This window comes from Oncorhynchus mykiss, chromosome 17 (assembly GCF_013265735.2).
Source record: "Oncorhynchus mykiss isolate Arlee chromosome 17, USDA_OmykA_1.1, whole genome shotgun sequence".
In the NCBI taxonomy this organism is placed as follows: Eukaryota; Metazoa; Chordata; class Actinopteri; order Salmoniformes; family Salmonidae; genus Oncorhynchus; species Oncorhynchus mykiss.
In genome coordinates, this window is record NC_048581.1 from 82,151,154 (window position 1) to 82,170,187 (window position 19,034).

A 19,034-nucleotide genomic window follows, 5' to 3' on the forward strand; every position below is an offset into this window, starting at 1 on the left:
CATCCTTTCCAAGGTTGCACAATAAAATCTAAATATAATAGACTTGGTAACACAACACTGCTTGCGAACATGCAGAATGACCCTGAGTCCAGGTTGGAACATGTAGCATCATGCCACCACACAGACCTGCCCCAAAAAGAGCACACTCAATGATATATCATGTATTTTGTGTTTCTCCAGACCTAAAGGTTATGGTAATATATTATCAGCTGAACCGAAAGTCCAAATGCCCCACAAAGTAGTTCCTCACATTTTCCCTGGAGTCAATAAATGTTCTTATCAGTAGGCTACCGGTATGACTACAGAGGTCAAAAAATGGTGATGGCAGCCTTTATTGCTGCCTTTGCCAGTAATACAAGTTGATTTGACTGTGCCCAGTGTGTATGGCCAATCATAAAACAAGAGGGTGAGGATTCTGTTTTTGTTTCTAGTCGCATATGCCACCTGCATTATTATACAGGACATATGAATGTTATTTTGTTGATGGGGAAGTGTTATTTTAATCAAATCAAATCAAATGTATTAGTCACATACACAATTTACAGTAGGTATAAAAGGTGCAGTGAAATGCTTATGCGTTAGCTCCCTCAACAATGCAGGACATAAATCCTTAATCAGTAATAACAAAGATGAAGTAAAAAAAATAAAATAAGAAGTAGTGGAAGTAGCAGAAGAGGTAGTATGCATAGTAATAATGGACTGCATTTACAATGGATTTACATATTTAAAGTGGGTGGGTAGTAGAATCAATAGTATATATTAGAACAGCAGCATCGACTGTGTGTGTGTGTGTGTGTTTGAGTTTATGGGTGTTTGTGTTTCAGGTTAACTAAAACCAATACCGTAATTTCCCCTTGTGGCACGAGCAGGACAACACCGAAACCGTAAACAAGCCCTAAAGTACCGTTGAGGAGAAATCATATGACGCATTGACTGTAGGCTTCTCCTTTACCTGCTTCACTTCACCCACGCGCTCTGCACGAACGGTGGTGATAGGCTGTCGGTAAAGGAGGAGGCGTAAACCAACCGTCATTACATGTCCTGAACCAGGTTTTTGTTGAAGAGGTCATTTTTGGGTAGGATATCTCACCTAGTCAACACTTCGAAATCAACACATTTATCGGGAAGGGAACAGCAAGACAGTTAGTGAAAAAGTGAGTAGCCTACTGTATGATATTCTATTATATTTCATGTTGTCGACTGACGTATTCACATGGGAAATTGGAAGTTGAAGTGGTAATGGTAGGCTACTGTTAATGTTCAGGAAGAACTAAGATCAGCATTGGGTGAAATACCACGACCAGAGAGAACTGTTAGGCAATTTTTTGGGCACCCAATGTTGTGTTTTAATCGTTCAGAAAATGTAAACGAAAACTTTACTTTAGGCTATATTACAAGTGGTGAAACCAAAACAACCAGAACAACATATCCAATACAATTGTGCAATTGTGACATATCATAATGTTGGAATTTAAAAAAATGTCTCTAATTTTGCATTATCTATTGTAGATTCCTATCATGGAGGTTGCAGAAAAGAAGATGCCCAAACAGGCCCAGCTGCTCTCTCTTGGCCGCAAGGACACCAGTCACCTCTTGGAAGTGTATGTGAAGCGCAGCATCAGTTTAAGTGACGGGACATGTGCGGACCAGAGGTCACCAACAAAGCCTCGGAAGTGGGTGACACTGTCAGAGAAACGCAGAAGAGTCCACCGGCATTCTATTGACTCCTTGGTCACCTTAGGGCCCAGCAAACTTGTCGATGGCGATGCCACCAGCACACCACCCGACGAGGGCTTTGTTATACCAAATGTGGCTCCTGTAGAAATCCCAGGGCCTGCTGATATTCCTGAGATTGATGCGTCTACTGAACTGGAGAATAAGTCTAAAGAGGGAAAGAAGAGGACCAAAAGGCCCTCTCTCTGGAAAAGTTTTCTGGGTTTCTTCTCGAAGAAGGGGAGTGACCAGAAAGATGAGCATGAGTCTGGTACAGAGACTGGTGGACAGTCGCAAGGAAACAAATCCATAAAAAAGCAATGGCGCTCCATGAGGAGACTACCTCTGAGAAAAATAAAGAGTGACAGCTTCAGAGGGTCTGTGAGGAGATCATCGGCTCGGAACAGGGCCAACACTACAGAAATAACTGGAGTTGAATGTAGGTTTGAGCGGGCATGGCACCCAAACATCACACACAGTACTGTTTTTGTTTTTATGGTCCTTTTGTTCAAACAGGATTTTGTGGATAATCTTAGTTTAACTGTGTTTTGGGAAATTGGGCCCTAGTTGGTTGTCCTGTTATTAGAGAGTTAGTTGGTAGCCCTGTTATTAGTTGGCAGTCCAGTTGTTAGAGAGTTAGTTGGTAGTCCTGTTATTAGAGAGTTATTGCATGAAAAAATACTATGTTACTTGTTACTCTCTACAGCGGTTGTGAGTGTGGTGCTTACAGACTCGTACTATGAGAAAGTGTCAGAAGAGCTGGAGAAGATTGTGTCTGAGGAGAAAGAGACAGACACAGCTTCTACAGATGGTAAGAAGCCTATCATCAAGCAATGTTCTCATGTGTATTGATGTCTTATCTAATCATAATAGAAATCGCACATTCAATAGCATCCTAAGCATTCTATATATAAAGCTGTAAAGGCCACAGCACATCACACATCTGTTACAACTGTGTAGACTTCTATTGACCCTTTTTATCCATTTCTTACAGAGGAAGTCATCAAAAGGATCATTGTTCTGATGAAGCAGCAAGGAGACGTCATTGATAACAAGGTTTGTGTTCATAAACTACAAAAAAAAAGAATGTATGTGAGAAACTTCATACAAAGTCTATCTTTGACACTCAATGCTTCTTTCACATCCATGATAGCTTGCTATAGCCTGGGTACCAGTCTGTTTGTGCTAACATTCCACCCCTTGTACTCAGTATCCTATGCCAAACAGGTTTGGTAAATGGCACAGAGTACAAGGAATGGAATGTTATCACAAAACTGGTCTGGATTTCAGGCTAAAATTGCTATTTCCTCATGGATAATAATGTTTTATTCTATGGTCACTCATGAAAGTATGTCCTGCTCTCTCCATAGCTGAAGGAGAACTCCAGCCTGAGCGCATTCTTCCAGAAGCTGTCCTACAGTACCTTCCAGCAGTTGGCTGATACGTACGTGGAGACAGAGACCCCTACAGGCCAGAGCCGCCAGACACCACACACTGTTGGGCCCGGGCCCGTCAACGCCCCGGAGCTGGTCAAGCTGGCCTTCACTCTGGACTTCACAGCCAGAGTGGCCTGTCTCTCCAGACAATCCACAGGACACATCATGGGCCTGGGCAACCGCTACTTAGAGGACCGCTTCACCCAGACACCAGAGGCAAGAGTCAGCCCTGTTTTCTCTTTTAATTCAAATGCATGTAATTATGTGTAAATCACAGGAGGCTGGTGGCACCTTATTTGGGGAGAATGGGGCTTTTGTACCTTTTAACCACAGTGCTGTTAGCAGGTGAATCAAGGAAGATCACATATGTTTCTAATGGCATTTATGTTGCTTTGCAGGTTAATCCAGATCAGACGCTACATAACCAGGATGGTCCTAATCGTTGATGCACCACCACATGCAAATGAGACCAACTAGTGCAGGGGAAAGTAAACATACTCAGTACTGTAATAACACATAAAGTGTTCCTTGGGACACAAATAAAACCCAGAGGAAGGTCACCTAGGGAACACCACTTATGGTAGTCCTTGTACCAGTAAATCTACACTAGGTCATCTAAATAACTACTATGTGTACAGGTTAGTAAGTAAAATATATCCACTTCTTACCACTTGTGGTGCAGCCTGTATTTACTTATCTGAATTAGTGATCGTAAGTACTATGTAGCCTACTGTAACTGCATGTACAGGTACATTGGTTATTTCCCCACAGCAGGGTATCTTAATCCTGGTTCTGTGAACTCCAAGGGGTGCACATTTTTGGTTTTGCCCTAGCAATACACAACTGATTTCACTTTGATGATGAGTTGATTAGTGACATGATGTGTGTAGTGCTAGGGTAAAAACTCAAATGTGCACCCCTTTTGAGTCCTCAGAACCAGGACTAAGAAACATGCCCCTACAGTAACTCTAGAGTAATGCATTGTTTCTGGGGATTCTACTTATGACACGTGACAAAATAAGAAAACCAAGCTATTGATCCAAACTATTTATGTAGCAATATTTCCAGATGGTAGAAATATATTTTCTCTAATACTGTGGTCCTGTGTGGCTCAGTTGTTAGTGCATGATGCTTGTAACACCAAGTGTCAATTCCCACTGGAGACACCCATATGTGAAACGTAAACGCGCATGACTGTAAGTCACTTTGGATAAAAGCGTCTGCTAAATGGTATATATTATTTCTGCAATATCAATGTTTTACAGATTTTTTTAGAATGCACTTTACAAAACTTTATCTGGCTATGTAATAATGCAGTGCAATGTCCTGCACTTTACACAGTGCACTTGTATTAGTACAATTACATGAAAACCGCAGCATACTTCTGTTAACTTTTTTTATTAACTATTATTGTTATTGGCAGTGCAATCTTTAGTTTCATCATTGTTTACCTGTTTTGCTTTTCAGTCTAAGGATGAACAACTGCTGATGAACAATATGACATTTATATAGATGTGTATGCTGGCATTCACACTATTTGTTACATGAATAAATTATGTTTTTGTTAAAAAGCACCACTTCTACTGATTGAAATGCATTATTTGATGGTACCTTGGTTGATACAGTATCAGCATTTGACTTTGGTTAGATAATGGCCAAACTGTCCTTCGATAGAGAGCTGAATTCTTGTAACTGCCAGAGCTTTGAGTAAGAAAGAGAAAGACACAGCCTTTTCATTTGTTAATTCCTTTTATTTAAATGAACTAAGTTCCACTCAACCTCAGCAAAACAGTTGGTCAAGGTGAAAAGGCTTAACATTGTCTCAAAGGTATTACTAGTCAGCTAACAAATGAATGGTGTTTATTAGGATCCTATCAAACACTGATAGTAACCAGATAGGAAAAAATGTCCTGCTTGCTATTTGCTGCCTTTCTTGTGCCCAAGGCTGTAAATTCCTACCGCCAGTGGGCGAACTGAGTTTTCCGTTCAAGATTATATTTTCATCTCTGCCAGGTAGCCCCCCACTCATAGGACTGCCACTCACTTGATGAACAATACCCACGATCAAATACCTGAAAGTAATCTGATTAAACTAGTTGAGGTGTAATACATGTCCTGTGGACATTATTTACCTTTATTTAATCAGGGTGTCACCATTGAGACCAGTGTCTCTTTCAAGCGCTGCATATACAATTTCATAAAATACATCTAATATAATGTAAGTACTACTTTACCTGGAAGTCAGCTGATAAGGGACATGAGGGAATTATTTTGACTATGTGACGTGACTAAGAGGGACTCTACCCTAATCATCATTCCTTCCAGTCATTGTCAAACCTGGAGTGAGAATGGAAGACTGTAGCAGAAAGAGAGCTTTTGTGCTTACTGCCTCATGCTATCATGAGAGTCGACTTCACTAATCGGGTTCAACATACATTATACTTCAAAGTACAAACTAGTTGTGAATTGGATACAGGCAGACTTAGGTCTGCTATTCATTTGCTGAGAAAATCACATTCCCAACCATGTGACCCGATCAGGGAAAAACTCCTGACCCTAAAGTCAGCCAACATTAGTAGCCAGTATTGGCACACTCCACAGGAAGGCTGCGGAGGAGAGCTAACCCTTCCTCCACCTCATCCCCTCCCTGAGACATCCTCTCCTCCTCTTCCTCCACCCCCATGTAGGAGATGTGTGGGGAGGCCAGGGCCTCTCCCTTTATGCAGGGGCCATACTCCAGTGGCAGCAGCCTCTCGCTATGGTGGAGTAGAGACTGGTTGTTGGGCTGATTGGGCTGGTTGTCCATCTCTAGTTCCAGGTTGAAGAGGAGGGAGAAGCCCAGGGGGTCAAGGTGGCTCTCGGTTGGGGTGTTGGGGGTCTCGGTTGTGTAATGGGTGCTGGTGGTGGACAGCTGGAACCGCAGGACAGAGCGACGGCGCTGCTGTGGAGGAGGATCCTCTGCACTCTTAAACTGTGTATGTGTTTCTTTGGCAGATGCCAGAAAGCGTAGGGGCCAGAACCTGATAAGATTTAAGGGCCACAACCTGATAGGATTGCAGGGCCACAACCTGATAGGATTGCAGGGCCACAACCCGACAGAATTGTAGGGCCACAACCTGACAGGATTGTAGGGCCACAATCTGATAGGATTGCAGGGCCACAACCTGGCAGGACCACCGGGCCAAAACCTGACAGGACCAGAGGGCCACAACCTAAAAGCATCACAAAACAGAGTGTAAGAGAGGGCACTGGCTGCACTAGCCTGACAGAAAGTGTTATGGAAAAGTACTTGGTAGAAGAGAGATTAAAACAAACATGTCTAACAGACAGGAGCTACCCACCGGGCAATAGCAGATCAACATTCAATTTTGACTGATACATAATTGCCCACAGTTTAAAATGAACCACACGTAGAAACCCTGTAGTCAAGTTTGTTGATGTCATGATTAACCTGACAAGAAATTCTATTGAAATATGATTCACCAACCACGTTGATATCAGACAGTATGTTGAAATTACAAATGGTGACTCAACCAATTCTAACCTGATGGGGAGGCTCTTGCCAATAACAACATGGTGTTTGTGTGGCACATGATTTCCAGTAACTGGGATCGCTGACTTACAGCTGATATGATCTGACAGTCACGTCTCACCTGTGCATGAGGTTCTTCCTGGGGTGAGAGAGCTTTAGAAAGAATGGCACAGCCATTTCCACACCCGGCCACAGCCACTTCCCTGGGACTTGGCGGAGCCAACACAGCACCCTGGGGGATGTATAGTCCATGTACACACAAGTTGAAGCAAAGAAAAACATAGAGACACAAATGTACAAATGGTAATATGGTATGGACACAAGCATGACAGAACGAGCCATAGTTACAGTATGTAACCAAGGGGTAGACTGTACAGAATGTGGACTGTAAACACTATCAGTTCACAGCTAAGTTTACCCTTGGAAATCGCTGGAAATGTCTATGAATTGTCTATGGAAGTTTCCATAACTCTGCTTATTTTAATGGTGTTAGTCATAGTAACTATGCTATCATGTTTTGATTGATGGACATTTTATAGTCAGCGGGGTAACTTGACTTGTTTTCTTTGTTCTTTTGATAAATTCAATATGGTTGTTTGTATAGACGCTAGTATCGAGCATCACCTGTAGTTGACATGGAGAAAGATAGAGGCTGGCAGTATGTAGGGCAGCAGCAGGTAGGACAGCAGACGGGCTGGGAAGAATGAGTTGTTTACACCACATTTAGCCATGAGGTTGCACAGCAATGCTGAAACAGAAGACAAAACAAGCACAACCACAACTGTATCAAAAGGTTGGCTGGTTTCCATTAAAGTGCCGCAGATCAATGAATTACAAAGCTCTACTATACAAGCTTCCAACTTCCCTACTTTGTTGTTATAGTATAAAAAAACATAGCATACCAAACCCGCTCACAGGGTTGGTTAACTCTTGAGGTTCCTCAGATCTCCCCCAAATTAGGTAAATCGTAAAGTACACTGCAATTAGACGCTCTGATGCTGCTTGGGCAATTTAAAATATTGATTTGGGTACTATTTGAGGAATGTGGCTGTTTTTCTTGATTGTTTGTTGAGCTATATTTTATTTTGTTTTTGTCCTATCTGATTTTGATTTGATTTTGTCTATGAATTGTATGTGCAGGGTTCCCTTGTGAAAGAGACCCTGGTCTCAATGGTGAATCTCTGTCAAATAAAACATAACATATAATGATATTTTTGGCTGTCAAAGGTGAAGGAACCATCAAACAAAACTTGAATGTGAGAGATAAATGTTTTGTGTTTTACTATTGAGCAACGTTTATAATTGTCTCACCCATCTGGGCATGGCTTCACGGTTAAGGGACAGCTGAAGTTGTGGCTAATTGCCCACTAACAACACAGCAGTGGCATGACATGGTGATGTGGTGTGGGTGGTGTTGTCATGCATACCTCTCTGAACCCACGGTGGCAGGCTGAGATATACAGCCTTCTCTAGAGAGCTCAGGTTCCACCTCAGGTCCTCCAGGCCATGGGAATACTCCTCAGGCAACTCAGGATCCAGCTCTGAGTCCGTCAATACGTCCCCTTCTTTCTCCTCTTCTGTCTCTTTCTCCTCCTCTAGTGTTACCTTCTCCTCTTCCTCCTCTTCTTTCAGAACAGGTTGCGAGTCTGTGTCACTCCCCAGAGAGGACTGGGAATGAACTTTTCTCATCCTTACTAGAGGGTGCTTCATATCTGCAACACATTATACTTTGGTTGAACTTTTGACTCTGGTCTAATAATACATTGTAATAACTACAGCTATCATCAGTCCACTATGAACCTCTTTACACAGAGCGATGAGGTCATTTGTCTTCAAGTCAAAGGGATCCCGTCCACAAAGCTCTTATAGTGTACAGTGTACCGAAACATTTCAAAGCAAACAACTAGTTAAGAAAAAACAAAAAAAACAATTCACTTGTATTGTGTCATGCATGCAGTTAAAGGGTAACACTTGCCTCTGTTATTAGCATATTTCATTTTCCAGGGAGATAGATACAGGCACAAGGAGAGAAGTAGGAGCAGGGGAAAAAGGGGTCGAGTTCCTCCCCCAACCAGCACAGTGTGGAGTGGACACTGGACAGGGATATTTGACCAGGCACTGTTTGGACTGCCAGACTATGCAATGTTGCAAGGTGAAACTATTTTTAGTGGACACCATGACTCGAAATTCCCTGGCAACAGTTTCATATTTATGTATTTATTTTTTAACCTTTGAGTAGATATTCTGGAGAAAAAAAATATTTGTAAGTGGCATTGTCTGTAAAGATGTCATTTTCAACCACCTGAGAGAAAATGTGTACTAAATTAAATATTGTAATCAATTTATCCACAAGATGTCACTGCTGTGTCATGAATTATTATACCCTGATGAAGACAGCTTGGCTGTCGAAACGTTGGTATTAACATTTTTGCATCTGAGCTCCTAGAGTGTGCGGCTCTCTTTTATTTTCAAGTTTCTACTCCGCTAGCCAGCACCTCGTCTTAATAGGTGTGCGTTTCTTTTTCTTCTAGATGGATGGCAGTAGACCATTTCTCGTCCCCCTTAGATATTGTTAAAGATGCCAAATACAGCAAAATATAATACAGGTGGAATACAGGAGGAGTCAGATGGGGACTTGATCTGCATGGAGCTGTATGCAGCATACCAAGCAGAGTTAGAGTAGTAGTTTCACAAGCAAACAGGTCAAGTACGGATCAGTGACATTTCAGTCCAAATACATACACTATATATACAAAAGTATGTGGACACTCCTTCAAATTACTGGATTCTGCTATTTCAGCCACAGCAGTTGCTGACAGGTGTATAAAATCGAGCACACCGCCATGCAATCTCCATAGACAAACATTGTCAGTAGAATGCCCTTACTGAAGAGTTCAGTGACTTTCAAAGTGGCACAATCACAGGATGCCACCTTTCCAACTATTTTGTCAAATTTCTGCCCTGGTCACTTGTAAGTGCTGTTGTTGTGAAGAGGAAACGTCTAGGAGCAACAACGGCTCAGCCACGAAGTGACAGGCCACACAAGCTCACAGAATGTCACTGCCTTGTGCTGAATTGTGTAAGAATCATCTGTTCTCGGGTTGCAACACTCAATACCAAATTCCAAACTACCTCTGGAAGCAACGTCAGCACAATAACTGTTCGTCGGGAGCTTCATGAAATGGGTTTTGATGGCCGAGCAGCCGCACACAAGCCTAAGAGCACCATGCTGAGTGCCAAGTGTCGGCTGGAGTGGTGTAAAGCTCTCTGCCATTGGACTCTGGAGTGATGAATCACGCTTCACCATCTGGCAATCCAACAGACGAATCTGGGTTTGGCAGATGTCAGGAGAACGCTACCTGCCCCTATGCATAGTACCAACTGTAAAGTTTGGTGGAGGAGGAATAATGGTTTGGGCTAAGCCCCTTAGTTCCAGTGAAGGGGAATCTTAACGCAACAGCATACAATGACATTCTAGACAATTCTGTGCTTCCAACTTTGTGGCAACAGTTTGGGGAAGGCCCTTTCCTGTTTCAGCATGACAATGCCCCCGTGCACAAAGCAAGGTCCATACAGAAATGGTTTGATGAGATCGGTGTGGAAGAACTTGACTGGCCTGCACAGAGCCCTGACATCAACCCCATCGAACACCTTTGGGATGAATTGGAATGCTGACTGCGAGCCAGGCCTAATTGCCCAACATCAATTCTCGATCTCACTGGTGCTCTCGTGGCTGATTGGAAGCAAGTCCCCACAGCAATATTCCAACATCTAGTGGAAAGCCTTCCTAGAAGAGAGGAGGCTGTTATAGCAGCAAAGCGGGGACCAACTCCATATTAATGACCATGAATTTGGAATGAGATGTTCGACGAGCAGGTGTCCACATACTTTTGGTCAGGAAGCATTTTGTTTTGGGGTAGCGATAGGAAACGAGTAAACAAAATATATTCTACTAGCTAGGTGAAGCAGATACACTTCGTTACATATTTATTTGGACAGTGAAGTAAAACCTTTAATGTGGCTCTATATCCCTGATTTTGGGATTTGAGATCAAATGTTATGAGGCGACAGCACAGAATGTCACATTTTATTTGAGGGTATTTTCATACATCGGTTTTACCATTAAAAATGAATTCCCCCCATTTTGAAGTTTTCATAAGTATTTAGACAAATTAACTTTGTTTATTCAATTTAGTCTAAAGTTTAGTATGCATCGACTCTATCAAGCTTCTGACCCTCCAAACTTGTTGGATGTATTTTCACTTTGTTTTGGTTGTGTTTCAGATTGTTGTGCCCCCCACCTCCCCTCAGACAATCCCACAGGTGAAGCCAGATGTGGAAGTTCTGGGCTGGCGTGGTTCAACATGGTCTGTGTGTAAAACGACTTGAGAAGCAGTTTATGGTAGAGAAATGAACATTAAATTCTCTGGCACCAGCACAGGTGGACATTCCTGCAGTCAGCATGCCAATTGCACACTCCCTCAAAACTTGAGACCACTGTGGCATTGGTTTGTGTGACAAAACTGCACATTTTAAAGTGGCCTTAAAGTGGTATTGTCCCCAGCACAAGGTGCACCTGTGCAATGATCATATTGTTTAATCAGCTTCCAGGTGTAGCATCTTGGCAAAAGAGAAATGCTCACTAACAGATGTAAACTAATTTGTGCACAGAATGAGAAATAAGCTTTTGTGCATATGGAAAAGGCCTGGGATTCTTTATTTCAGCTTCTTGCGTTTATATTTTTGTTCAGTGTATATTCATCCAAATACTTGACACCTTCAAATGGGGGGGGGACTAATATATATATATATATTTACCTTTAACTAGACATGTCAGTTAAGAACAAATTATGATTTTCAATGACGGCCTAGGAACAGTGGGTTAACGACAGATTTTTACCTTGTCAGCTTTGAGCTTGCAAACTTCTGGTTACTAGTCCAACGCTCTAACCACTAGGCTACCTGCCGCCCCCATATACACGTAAAGTGCTTTCATTTCCAAATGCTGAAACAGAGGTATGACAATACCCTCAAATATAACGTGACATTCTGTTCTGTCACCTCAAACATTTGATCTCGAATCCAAAATGCTGGAGTATAGAGCCAAATTAAAAGGTTTAGCTTCACTGTCCAAATAAACACGCAGTTGAGATGCTACCTCAAAAAGCACACACACAATAATCGTTACAATTACCTCAAGTATTGTTGATTCTAAACTTTACCGTATCTAAAACGTAAATCCCATGCTATTCTGTGAACAAAAGAGAGGTAAGAACAAAAAAAATGTAAGCATACCAGGGGTTTACTGTTCTTGATATCTTATAATCCAACAAGGTTTCTTTTTTTTAGCATAGATCCAACACATTAATCCCAACAGAGCCACTGCACGCAAAATACATTCGCCCATATAAAAACAAATGTGGTCGCTGCCAAAAGGAACACTACTGTTCTGCCAGACTTCAGGTTTGGCACCGGTCAAGGTCAATATCTCAGTGAGCTACACAATGTGTTTGTGTCATTGTAACATTCACTTTCCCCACCCTTTAACGGTCCTACAAAATTGAACGTTAATGATAAACATGTAAACAAAAACAGACAAGTGGCTTTCTTCTAACCATTTCCATTTTATTATTGGTTTTTCAACCTCTAACGGAAGGAAGATTAATCAAAGAGTCCAAATCCCATGTCATCATCAGATCCCTCTTCAGATTCCTCTTTCTCCTCCTTTTTCTCTTCCGCTACAAAGACACACAAACATATGTTAGTTTCATATTTGGGAGCGTATCCCAAAACACATGGACCATTTCCAGAAATACATATATATAATCAAAGCGCATTTAAAATATCAAGCGTTTTCCTTGAAATGTGTCTTCATGCAATTCATTTCAAATAAACGTGTTTCAGTCTGTTGAAATGAATGACTCCCTACTATGATGGCTTACCAGCAGTAGGAGAAACTCCAGCTGCAGCAGACCCAGCAGCAGCAGGAGCCGCCACAGCACCACCTGCTGGCACGGAGGCCAATTTAGAGAGACCTGCAAAGAGCAACAGAGTAATTCATTGACAGGTCATTGAGATTGTACATTGACTGGTAATTTGACTGTACAGTGACTGGTAATTTGACAACATTTGCACCTATATGCAATCTACAGACCAAAGTCTGATTCACACGATGGTGCCAAACCAAGCTGTACTGGAATTTTTTGTATTTTATTAGGACCTCCATTAGCTGTTGCAAAAGCAGCCACTACTCTTCCTGGGGTCCACACAAACATGACATAATACAGAACAGCCAACAGTACCGTTTGGGTTGGCCATATAGTGTAAATCTGGCATAATTGTGTATGAATTCATGAGTCAAAACAAAGACATAAGGACAATGCCTCACCAGAGTTCATGACTTCATTGATATCTTTTCCATTCAATTCATTGACAACCTGTGGAGACAAATTCAGGTTTTTATTGTCACCAGTTACTATGTAAACCAAGGCCTCTGTCCTGCAATAGTGTCAAAGTACACAAAAGTAACTCAGTTCATCTTCTCAAAATACAAGACAGCCTCACCCTAAATGGAGGCATACCTTGTCTAGGCGCTCATCTTCGGCCTCGATTCCCACACTCCCCAAAATGGTCTTGATATCCTTGGAGGAGGGGCTGGTGTTGCCACCGAGCACAGCCAGGAGGTAAGCGGACACGTAACGCATTCTGCAAGCAGGAGGATGGAGGAGAAAAAAAATAACTGTTATATTGGCCTACTTGAAATGCATTCTGGATCTATCCAGGTCTATATTAGGATAGCAGTAGCCAAATTAGTTAACTATAATATATATATATATATATATATATTTTACATGTGTCATTTGGTTAAAATGACCTCAACTTCAATTATTGTTGATTCTAAACTTTACCGCGTCTAAAACAGAAATCCCATGCTGTTCTGTGAACAAAGAAAAAAACTAAAACAAACGCTATTTACTGTTCTTCATATCTTATAATCCAAAAAGGTTTCTTTTTTTGAACAGATCGAGAAATTAATCCCAACAGCGTCACTACACGCAAAAATGTAATTTTCCCATATCAAGAAAATGTGGTCGCTGCCAAAAGGAACACTACTGTTCTGCCAGACTTCAGGTTTGGCGCCGGCCAAGGTCAATATCTCAGTGAGCTACACAATGTGTTTGTGTCATTGTAACATTCACTTTCCCCCCCCTTTAACGGTCCTACAAAATTGAACGTTAATGATAAAATAATGGACATACAAAAACAAAATGAATTGAGACAAGTGGCTTCTGACTATTTATTTTCGAGTGATCGATGACAACCGAGCTCGACTGCCCAGACTTAAATAATTACAAAGAGATTATCCTGATTAAAATGGATGTCCAACCTGAAAAAAATAAAAATATACACATTTGGCGAAATAGACCGGCATGCCTCTCCATAGTAAAACAATGGGTGGAGCTCAGGGTTCCAAGGCTAAAAAGTATTTTGGGGCTAGCATCTGAAGACAACCGAGCTCGCTGCCCAGACTTACATCATTACAAAGAGGAGATTCTCCCGATTAAAAAATGGTATCCACATTTTTTTTTTTTAAATGTAAATGCACACATTGTGAGATATTTGGGGAAATACAGACATGTCTCTGTAGAATTTCCCCATAAGGAAACAATGGATCATCCTCAGAATTCTAACAGTAATGTGCAAGTTCTGATATTTGAAAGGCTAATGTTTGATGACCGCAGAGCTCGCGGCCCAATCTTACATCAATACAAAAGGAGATTCCCCTGATTAAAATGGTGTCGGACTTGAAAAAAATATACATATACACATTGAGAAATTTTGCAAAATAGACATACATACCCTTGTTTTCTTAACCAGTTCACCATTTATCTACTACCATTTGCCTTTTGTGTTTAACATTGTGGTTTGTAATCTTAGTGGTTAAGAGCGTTGGCCAGTAACCGAAAGGTGGCTAGTTTGAATCCCCGAACAGACTTGGTTAATCTGTCGATGTACTCTTGAGCAAGGCACTTAACCTTCGTCACTAAAGACCAAAATGCAAACTAGGCCTCTATGTGAAAGCGTGGCAATGATTTATTAACTTTTCATTATTCACAGGCAGGCAGGCAGGCAAACAGACTCCCCTGATGGAAGGCAGCACACTCATGAAAACCAACTGCTCAGCGGAAAAAAAAGGCTCTTTTGAGAGCTACCAGATTTATTATATTTTAAAAAAGCACATTTTTAGTGCCTGTGTTTATATGTTAAGGGGGTGTTACTTTTGCAGATGTCACCCATCTAAATAAAGTTATATATCTAAATGTATAGTGTTTATGTCCGTTTCATTGCTATGGTTTAAAATAGCTAATGTTGTAAGTGAAAATTAACTAGAACATTTTATATTTTGCAATTCTGAGTAATTACTAGTTTGGTAAGGATATACAATTTATTCATTACTACCGCAATTACTAAATAATTCCAATAGATGGCAGCATAAGACCACAAAATAAATTTCAGAAGTTTCGTTCTCCCTGGATACTCCCTTCACAGGAGAACTCCTGCGTGTGCATTTTTCTGTCTCCTTCCACACTTCTAACACAAGAGGAAGGACTGAACATGCATTTAACAGATTACTGTGAAGTAATATAATGATGATTCATGTTATTACTACTTGTTTTTATGCTCATGTTTTGAAAATATACTTCATTACTATAACTTTTATCAATAAGCCTGAACATTAATTCAGTCACCTCTGGTCAACAAAACATATTTTCCTTAGTACATTCATTGTCAAATTCATCAACCAGCACCGACCCGCTCTGCCTTCTCGCAAAAGTAGCCAATTCAACAAAGTCCTGCCAAAAGCGTGTGCCCTAGGCAGCAGCGAGCACTGACTTCTCTCGCAATCGAGGGGCATGTTGAGGTAATGCAACCACAAGGGTTGCATGATGTAATTTATTGACGAGCTGGAAAAAACACTTGTCTTTTCACTCATAATATGAAACACTAACAGAGCTTTTTATAATACATGTCTACTAGGGTTGAGGTATGTGCACCTGTCTAGTGATTATTTGACTAAGGTTCAATACCTGCTGTAGTCACTATTTTTTTCTCCCCCAAAAGCAACACAGGCCTAATATGAGATAAATAGCAACCTGTAAACTAATGAGTGACCATTTTAGAAAATCATGGAACATATAGTCAGTCTTTGGTTGCATGCTATTTTATGTCAATTATATTGCTGCTACAGGCTATAATTGATGCTTCATGGTCTTAATGTTGCCATCTATTGGAAATATTTAGCAATTAAAAGTTATTAATTCACATAAAGACATTGATGAAGTAGCTGATAAATAGTGTATTTTTCTTATTAATTCCTGAGATCAGTCTCAAACCTACCCCACCTATCCCAGACAATTGCTGGACTTTCACATATAGGTTATTAAGTCACACAGTTCAAACCACATTTGAAAAATAAAATGTGGCTTGTTTATCAAGTGTTCTGCCTTGCAATAAGAAATATCATAAAATAAAATAGCAAAATGCTTGCATTGGTTTTGATTAAAAACATCACTAAAAATGCTTTTTAGTACAATAACGGTATTTACTAACATAATATTTTTTACAAAAATAGCTTTTAAAAAGTGTTATAGGCTACCATACACAATAATTAGGGTTAAGGTTAAAGGCTAAAATAGGTTATATCTAGGGTTAAGGGTAAAATAGAAGACTAACCTATGAGGTTTAACGGCGGCTGGCATCCAATTTGTTGCATTACCGCCACCTACTAGACACAACTCCCTTGTACTTTACTTGAAAAAGAAAAATGTACTAATTAAATACCCTACCATCTAACACTATACTCACCAACTTCAAAATTATATAAAATAAAACACCCCTCTATGCCACTAATTAAACATTTATTCCTACCTCATGCCATCACCACTTAATGTAGTCGGCACATACGCTCATACAGGATAACACTTACATCCTAAATTCACTTTGTCAGGCAAAGACTCAACTTCAAAACTCAAAAGAACAATGACTTGTTTCCCCACTCTCGCCACCTTGTCTGCGTAACATCAAACGACAAATATCACATACACCGGGAATCTTTGACCTCAACATTTATATCTACCGCACCCCAGTTACCACTCCTTTCATTAGTGCCTTTTTCTTGAGAACGAAGTAAAACGAATGGGGGTACGTGAAGTGTTTTGAGCACATTCTTCCTCTGCCCAACAGAAACACAATCAATTTATCACTAGACCACTTCTGGTTACCCTCACCAATTCCACATGACCAAACTATTTTTTCACCCACCCGTGAAACCACAAATGGATCAGCCTAAAGGCAATAGTCCACTTTGTCCATAAACTTCACTCCTGTCAGACTCTTCATCCCGATCCTCGGTGCATACCTCAGTCTCTGGTGGCTTTACCGCACCTACCATTGCCAATACTTCACCCTCATTCACTTCCATTTCTCCTCCTGTCTTCTGCTCCCTATGCTTACACTTTCTACCAGTCTTCTTTGACAAACCATCTCCCTTTTCCCCACCATTTTTATCAGACTCAAGCTCACCCTCAGACCTCTTCTCCCTCTCCTTTTCCCCCTCTGTCTCTGCATTGCTTTCCACATGCAAATAATTAACACAAAGCATTACCCCATAGGAGGCCTTCCCATTTGTCTCACCTGTGCTGGAATGTAGGTACCTCAGATAATGACTAGAGCTAAAAATAGATTATACCTAGGGTTAGGGGTTTTAAGGCAAAAAACTATTGTTTATAGCTCTTTTGCGCCTCCCTGTGGCCATAATCTGAGGTAGCAACAGCATCAGATCTCCAAATCAATGAGCTAGACCTATCCATTTGGTTTGCAACTAGGTGAACCTGTACTATTGAGCACATTTTGACACATCAAATTATCCAGCAGCCATCTAGAAACAACAAATCGTCAAAAAAAATAGGTTATTTCTAAATGTAAAAAAGAATGTATTCTGGCTGTTTAATAAATCGGCCACATCTTGAAACTTCGTTCAGGGACTTGCGGTTTGTTTAGGTTTACACCTTTTTCTGAAGGAGGTCACAACAACGTGTACACAGGCGAACAGTTAACTTGCTCACCAAGTAGCCTTGTTGATAATAAGTTACTTGAGATAAGCCTATGAGTTTAATGTGGGCACGTTTTGTGAAGTAGGACAATGGGCTGGGAATAGAACGTTCTGGAGGCGAGTTGGAGCCACGGTGCTCAATAGATCTAATAGGAGCTGGCAGGGTGAAAAATGCCCTAAAATAAGATCTGTTTTTTTCGCAATTACTTAAACTATGGCAAACAGTTAGGACAGATGGTAATATTATGAAACTGGGCTACACTGCGGATGTAATTAACCAGTTATGACAAAGAAACGTTAATTTCATATGTCCAGCCTAGCACAGGCCACGGTCAATATCTCAGTGGGCTACACACTGAGTTTGTGTCATTGTAACATTCACTCTTCCCCCTCCACTTTAACGGTCCTACAACATTAAACGTTATAATAATAAAATTACAGTTTAAAACACAACACGGGCTTTCTTGTGCCCATTTCCATGTAATTATTGGTGCTCATGCAATGGTGTCATGTTAGTTAGCTAGTAAACGCTGACATTAGCTTCAATAAAGCTAGCAAAACTTGCACGCGCCTTTTTTTGCTAACGTGGAACAGATGTTGTACAGAATGGATTCTGATCATATACTTGCACATCAAAACATCTTAACTATAATACTGACGCCGTTTTGATGGACGAACACGTATTAAATAGTTTAACTTACTTTAAGTCTGTACAGACACGAAACGTCGGTCACGCTGAATCTTCCGGAAGAGAAAGAGGGTCGTCACCGGAAGGTAGAGGAATTTGTAGTGCCCAGATATTATTGGTCCATCATCACGCCTCGTCCAAAAAAATCAGCTTGGACGAGCGCGCTGGACCACGGGCTAGGAGGTCGAAGGTTCGAGACCTGCTCCCTGCTGTTTCATTACAGTAAAAATACATTACCACCGTAAATAGTTTTAGGATCTTTCAATTTCTTCGCGACATAGCTAGGACTAAAACATGTTTTTATGAACATGATTTTCAGCAGCAGCACATTTTGTCCAGCAATAAGTCATGCCATGACGAAATTAAATTATTATTTGGAATGTGTGATTCAGACTAGGGGTAGGCTAGTTTAGTGTGAAACCAAAGAATATCTATTTAATTGACAAGATAATCGAGTGAACACTCTAACAATGGAAATACATGTATTTAAAGATGGAAGTCAGGCGGTCGAAGGCCAGAGCAGATGGGACCATTCTAGCGAATGAGAGGTCA

At 40.9% G+C, this 19,034-nt stretch overlaps 3 protein-coding genes across 5 annotated transcripts; 1 reads left to right on the top strand and 2 right to left on the bottom strand.

Annotated features, from left to right (window-relative positions):
- The first annotated feature begins 1,017 nt into the window (after nucleotides 1-1,017).
- LOC110494708 lies at nucleotides 1,018-4,736 on the top strand. Its single transcript, XM_021570002.2, has 6 exons — nucleotides 1,018-1,154; nucleotides 1,510-2,152; nucleotides 2,420-2,524; nucleotides 2,708-2,769; nucleotides 3,084-3,365; nucleotides 3,548-4,736. The coding sequence occupies exons 2-6, from the start codon at nucleotides 1,519-1,521 to the stop codon at nucleotides 3,593-3,595; spliced, it is 1,131 nt and encodes a 376-aa protein (XP_021425677.2). The 5' UTR covers nucleotides 1,018-1,154; nucleotides 1,510-1,518; the 3' UTR covers nucleotides 3,596-4,736.
- Nucleotides 4,737-4,879: 143 nt separating this feature from the next.
- Nucleotides 4,880-11,943, bottom strand: LOC110494709. 2 transcript variants are annotated; one of them, XM_036950754.1, is made up of 5 exons: nucleotides 11,876-11,943; nucleotides 8,109-8,393; nucleotides 7,306-7,429; nucleotides 6,803-6,913; nucleotides 4,880-6,361 (listed from the first exon to the last, which is right to left on the bottom strand). In XM_036950754.1, the coding sequence occupies exons 2-5, from the start codon at nucleotides 8,389-8,391 to the stop codon at nucleotides 5,722-5,724; spliced, it is 1,158 nt and encodes a 385-aa protein (XP_036806649.1). In that variant the 5' UTR covers nucleotides 8,392-8,393; nucleotides 11,876-11,943; the 3' UTR covers nucleotides 4,880-5,721. The 2 variants fall into 2 exon arrangements, with proteins under 2 accessions (XP_036806649.1, XP_021425678.2); XM_021570003.2 differs by lacking the exon at nucleotides 11,876-11,943 and adding an exon at nucleotides 8,657-8,811.
- Nucleotides 11,944-11,987: 44 nt separating this feature from the next.
- On the bottom strand, nucleotides 11,988-18,648 carry LOC110494710 (60S acidic ribosomal protein P2). 2 transcript variants are annotated; one of them, XM_021570005.2, is made up of 5 exons: nucleotides 18,496-18,648; nucleotides 13,263-13,386; nucleotides 13,070-13,118; nucleotides 12,624-12,716; nucleotides 11,988-12,419 (listed from the first exon to the last, which is right to left on the bottom strand). In XM_021570005.2, exons 2-5 carry the CDS (start codon nucleotides 13,383-13,385, stop codon nucleotides 12,343-12,345), a joined length of 342 nt encoding a protein of 113 aa, XP_021425680.1. In that variant the 5' UTR covers nucleotide 13,386; nucleotides 18,496-18,648; the 3' UTR covers nucleotides 11,988-12,342. The 2 variants fall into 2 exon arrangements, with proteins under 2 accessions (XP_021425680.1, XP_021425679.1); XM_021570004.2 differs by lacking the exon at nucleotides 18,496-18,648 and adding an exon at nucleotides 16,417-16,457 and having other exon boundaries at nucleotides 12,286-12,419.
- Between the last annotated feature and the right edge of the window lie 386 nt (nucleotides 18,649-19,034).

Bases quoted from the DNA above. Each gene is read 5' to 3' on its own strand.
- LOC110494709 (XM_021570003.2), bottom strand. From the start codon at position 8,678: ATGAAATATGCTAATAACAGAG. The intron at 8,394-8,656 runs GCAAGTGTTACC...AATGTGTTGCAG, and splicing joins GAAATATGCTAATAACAGAG to ATATGAAGCACCCTCTAGTA. The intron at 7,430-8,108 runs GTATGCATGACA...CTTCTGTTTCAG, and splicing joins GCCACCGTGGGTTCAGAGAG to CATTGCTGTGCAACCTCATG.
- LOC110494708 (XM_021570002.2), top strand. From the start codon at position 1,519: ATGGAGGTTGCAGAAAAGAAGATGCCCAAACAGGCCCAGCTGCTCTCT. The intron at 2,525-2,707 runs GTAAGAAGCCTA...CATTTCTTACAG, and splicing joins AGACACAGCTTCTACAGATG to AGGAAGTCATCAAAAGGATC. The intron at 2,770-3,083 runs GTTTGTGTTCAT...CTCTCTCCATAG, and splicing joins GAGACGTCATTGATAACAAG to CTGAAGGAGAACTCCAGCCT.
- LOC110494710 (XM_021570004.2), bottom strand. From the start codon at position 16,442: ATGCCAGCCGCCGTTAAACCTCATAG. The intron at 13,387-16,416 runs GTTAGTCTTCTA...TCCTGCTTGCAG, and splicing joins GCCGCCGTTAAACCTCATAG to AATGCGTTACGTGTCCGCTT. The intron at 12,717-13,069 runs GTGAGGCATTGT...TGCTCTTTGCAG, and splicing joins CAATGAAGTCATGAACTCTG to GTCTCTCTAAATTGGCCTCC.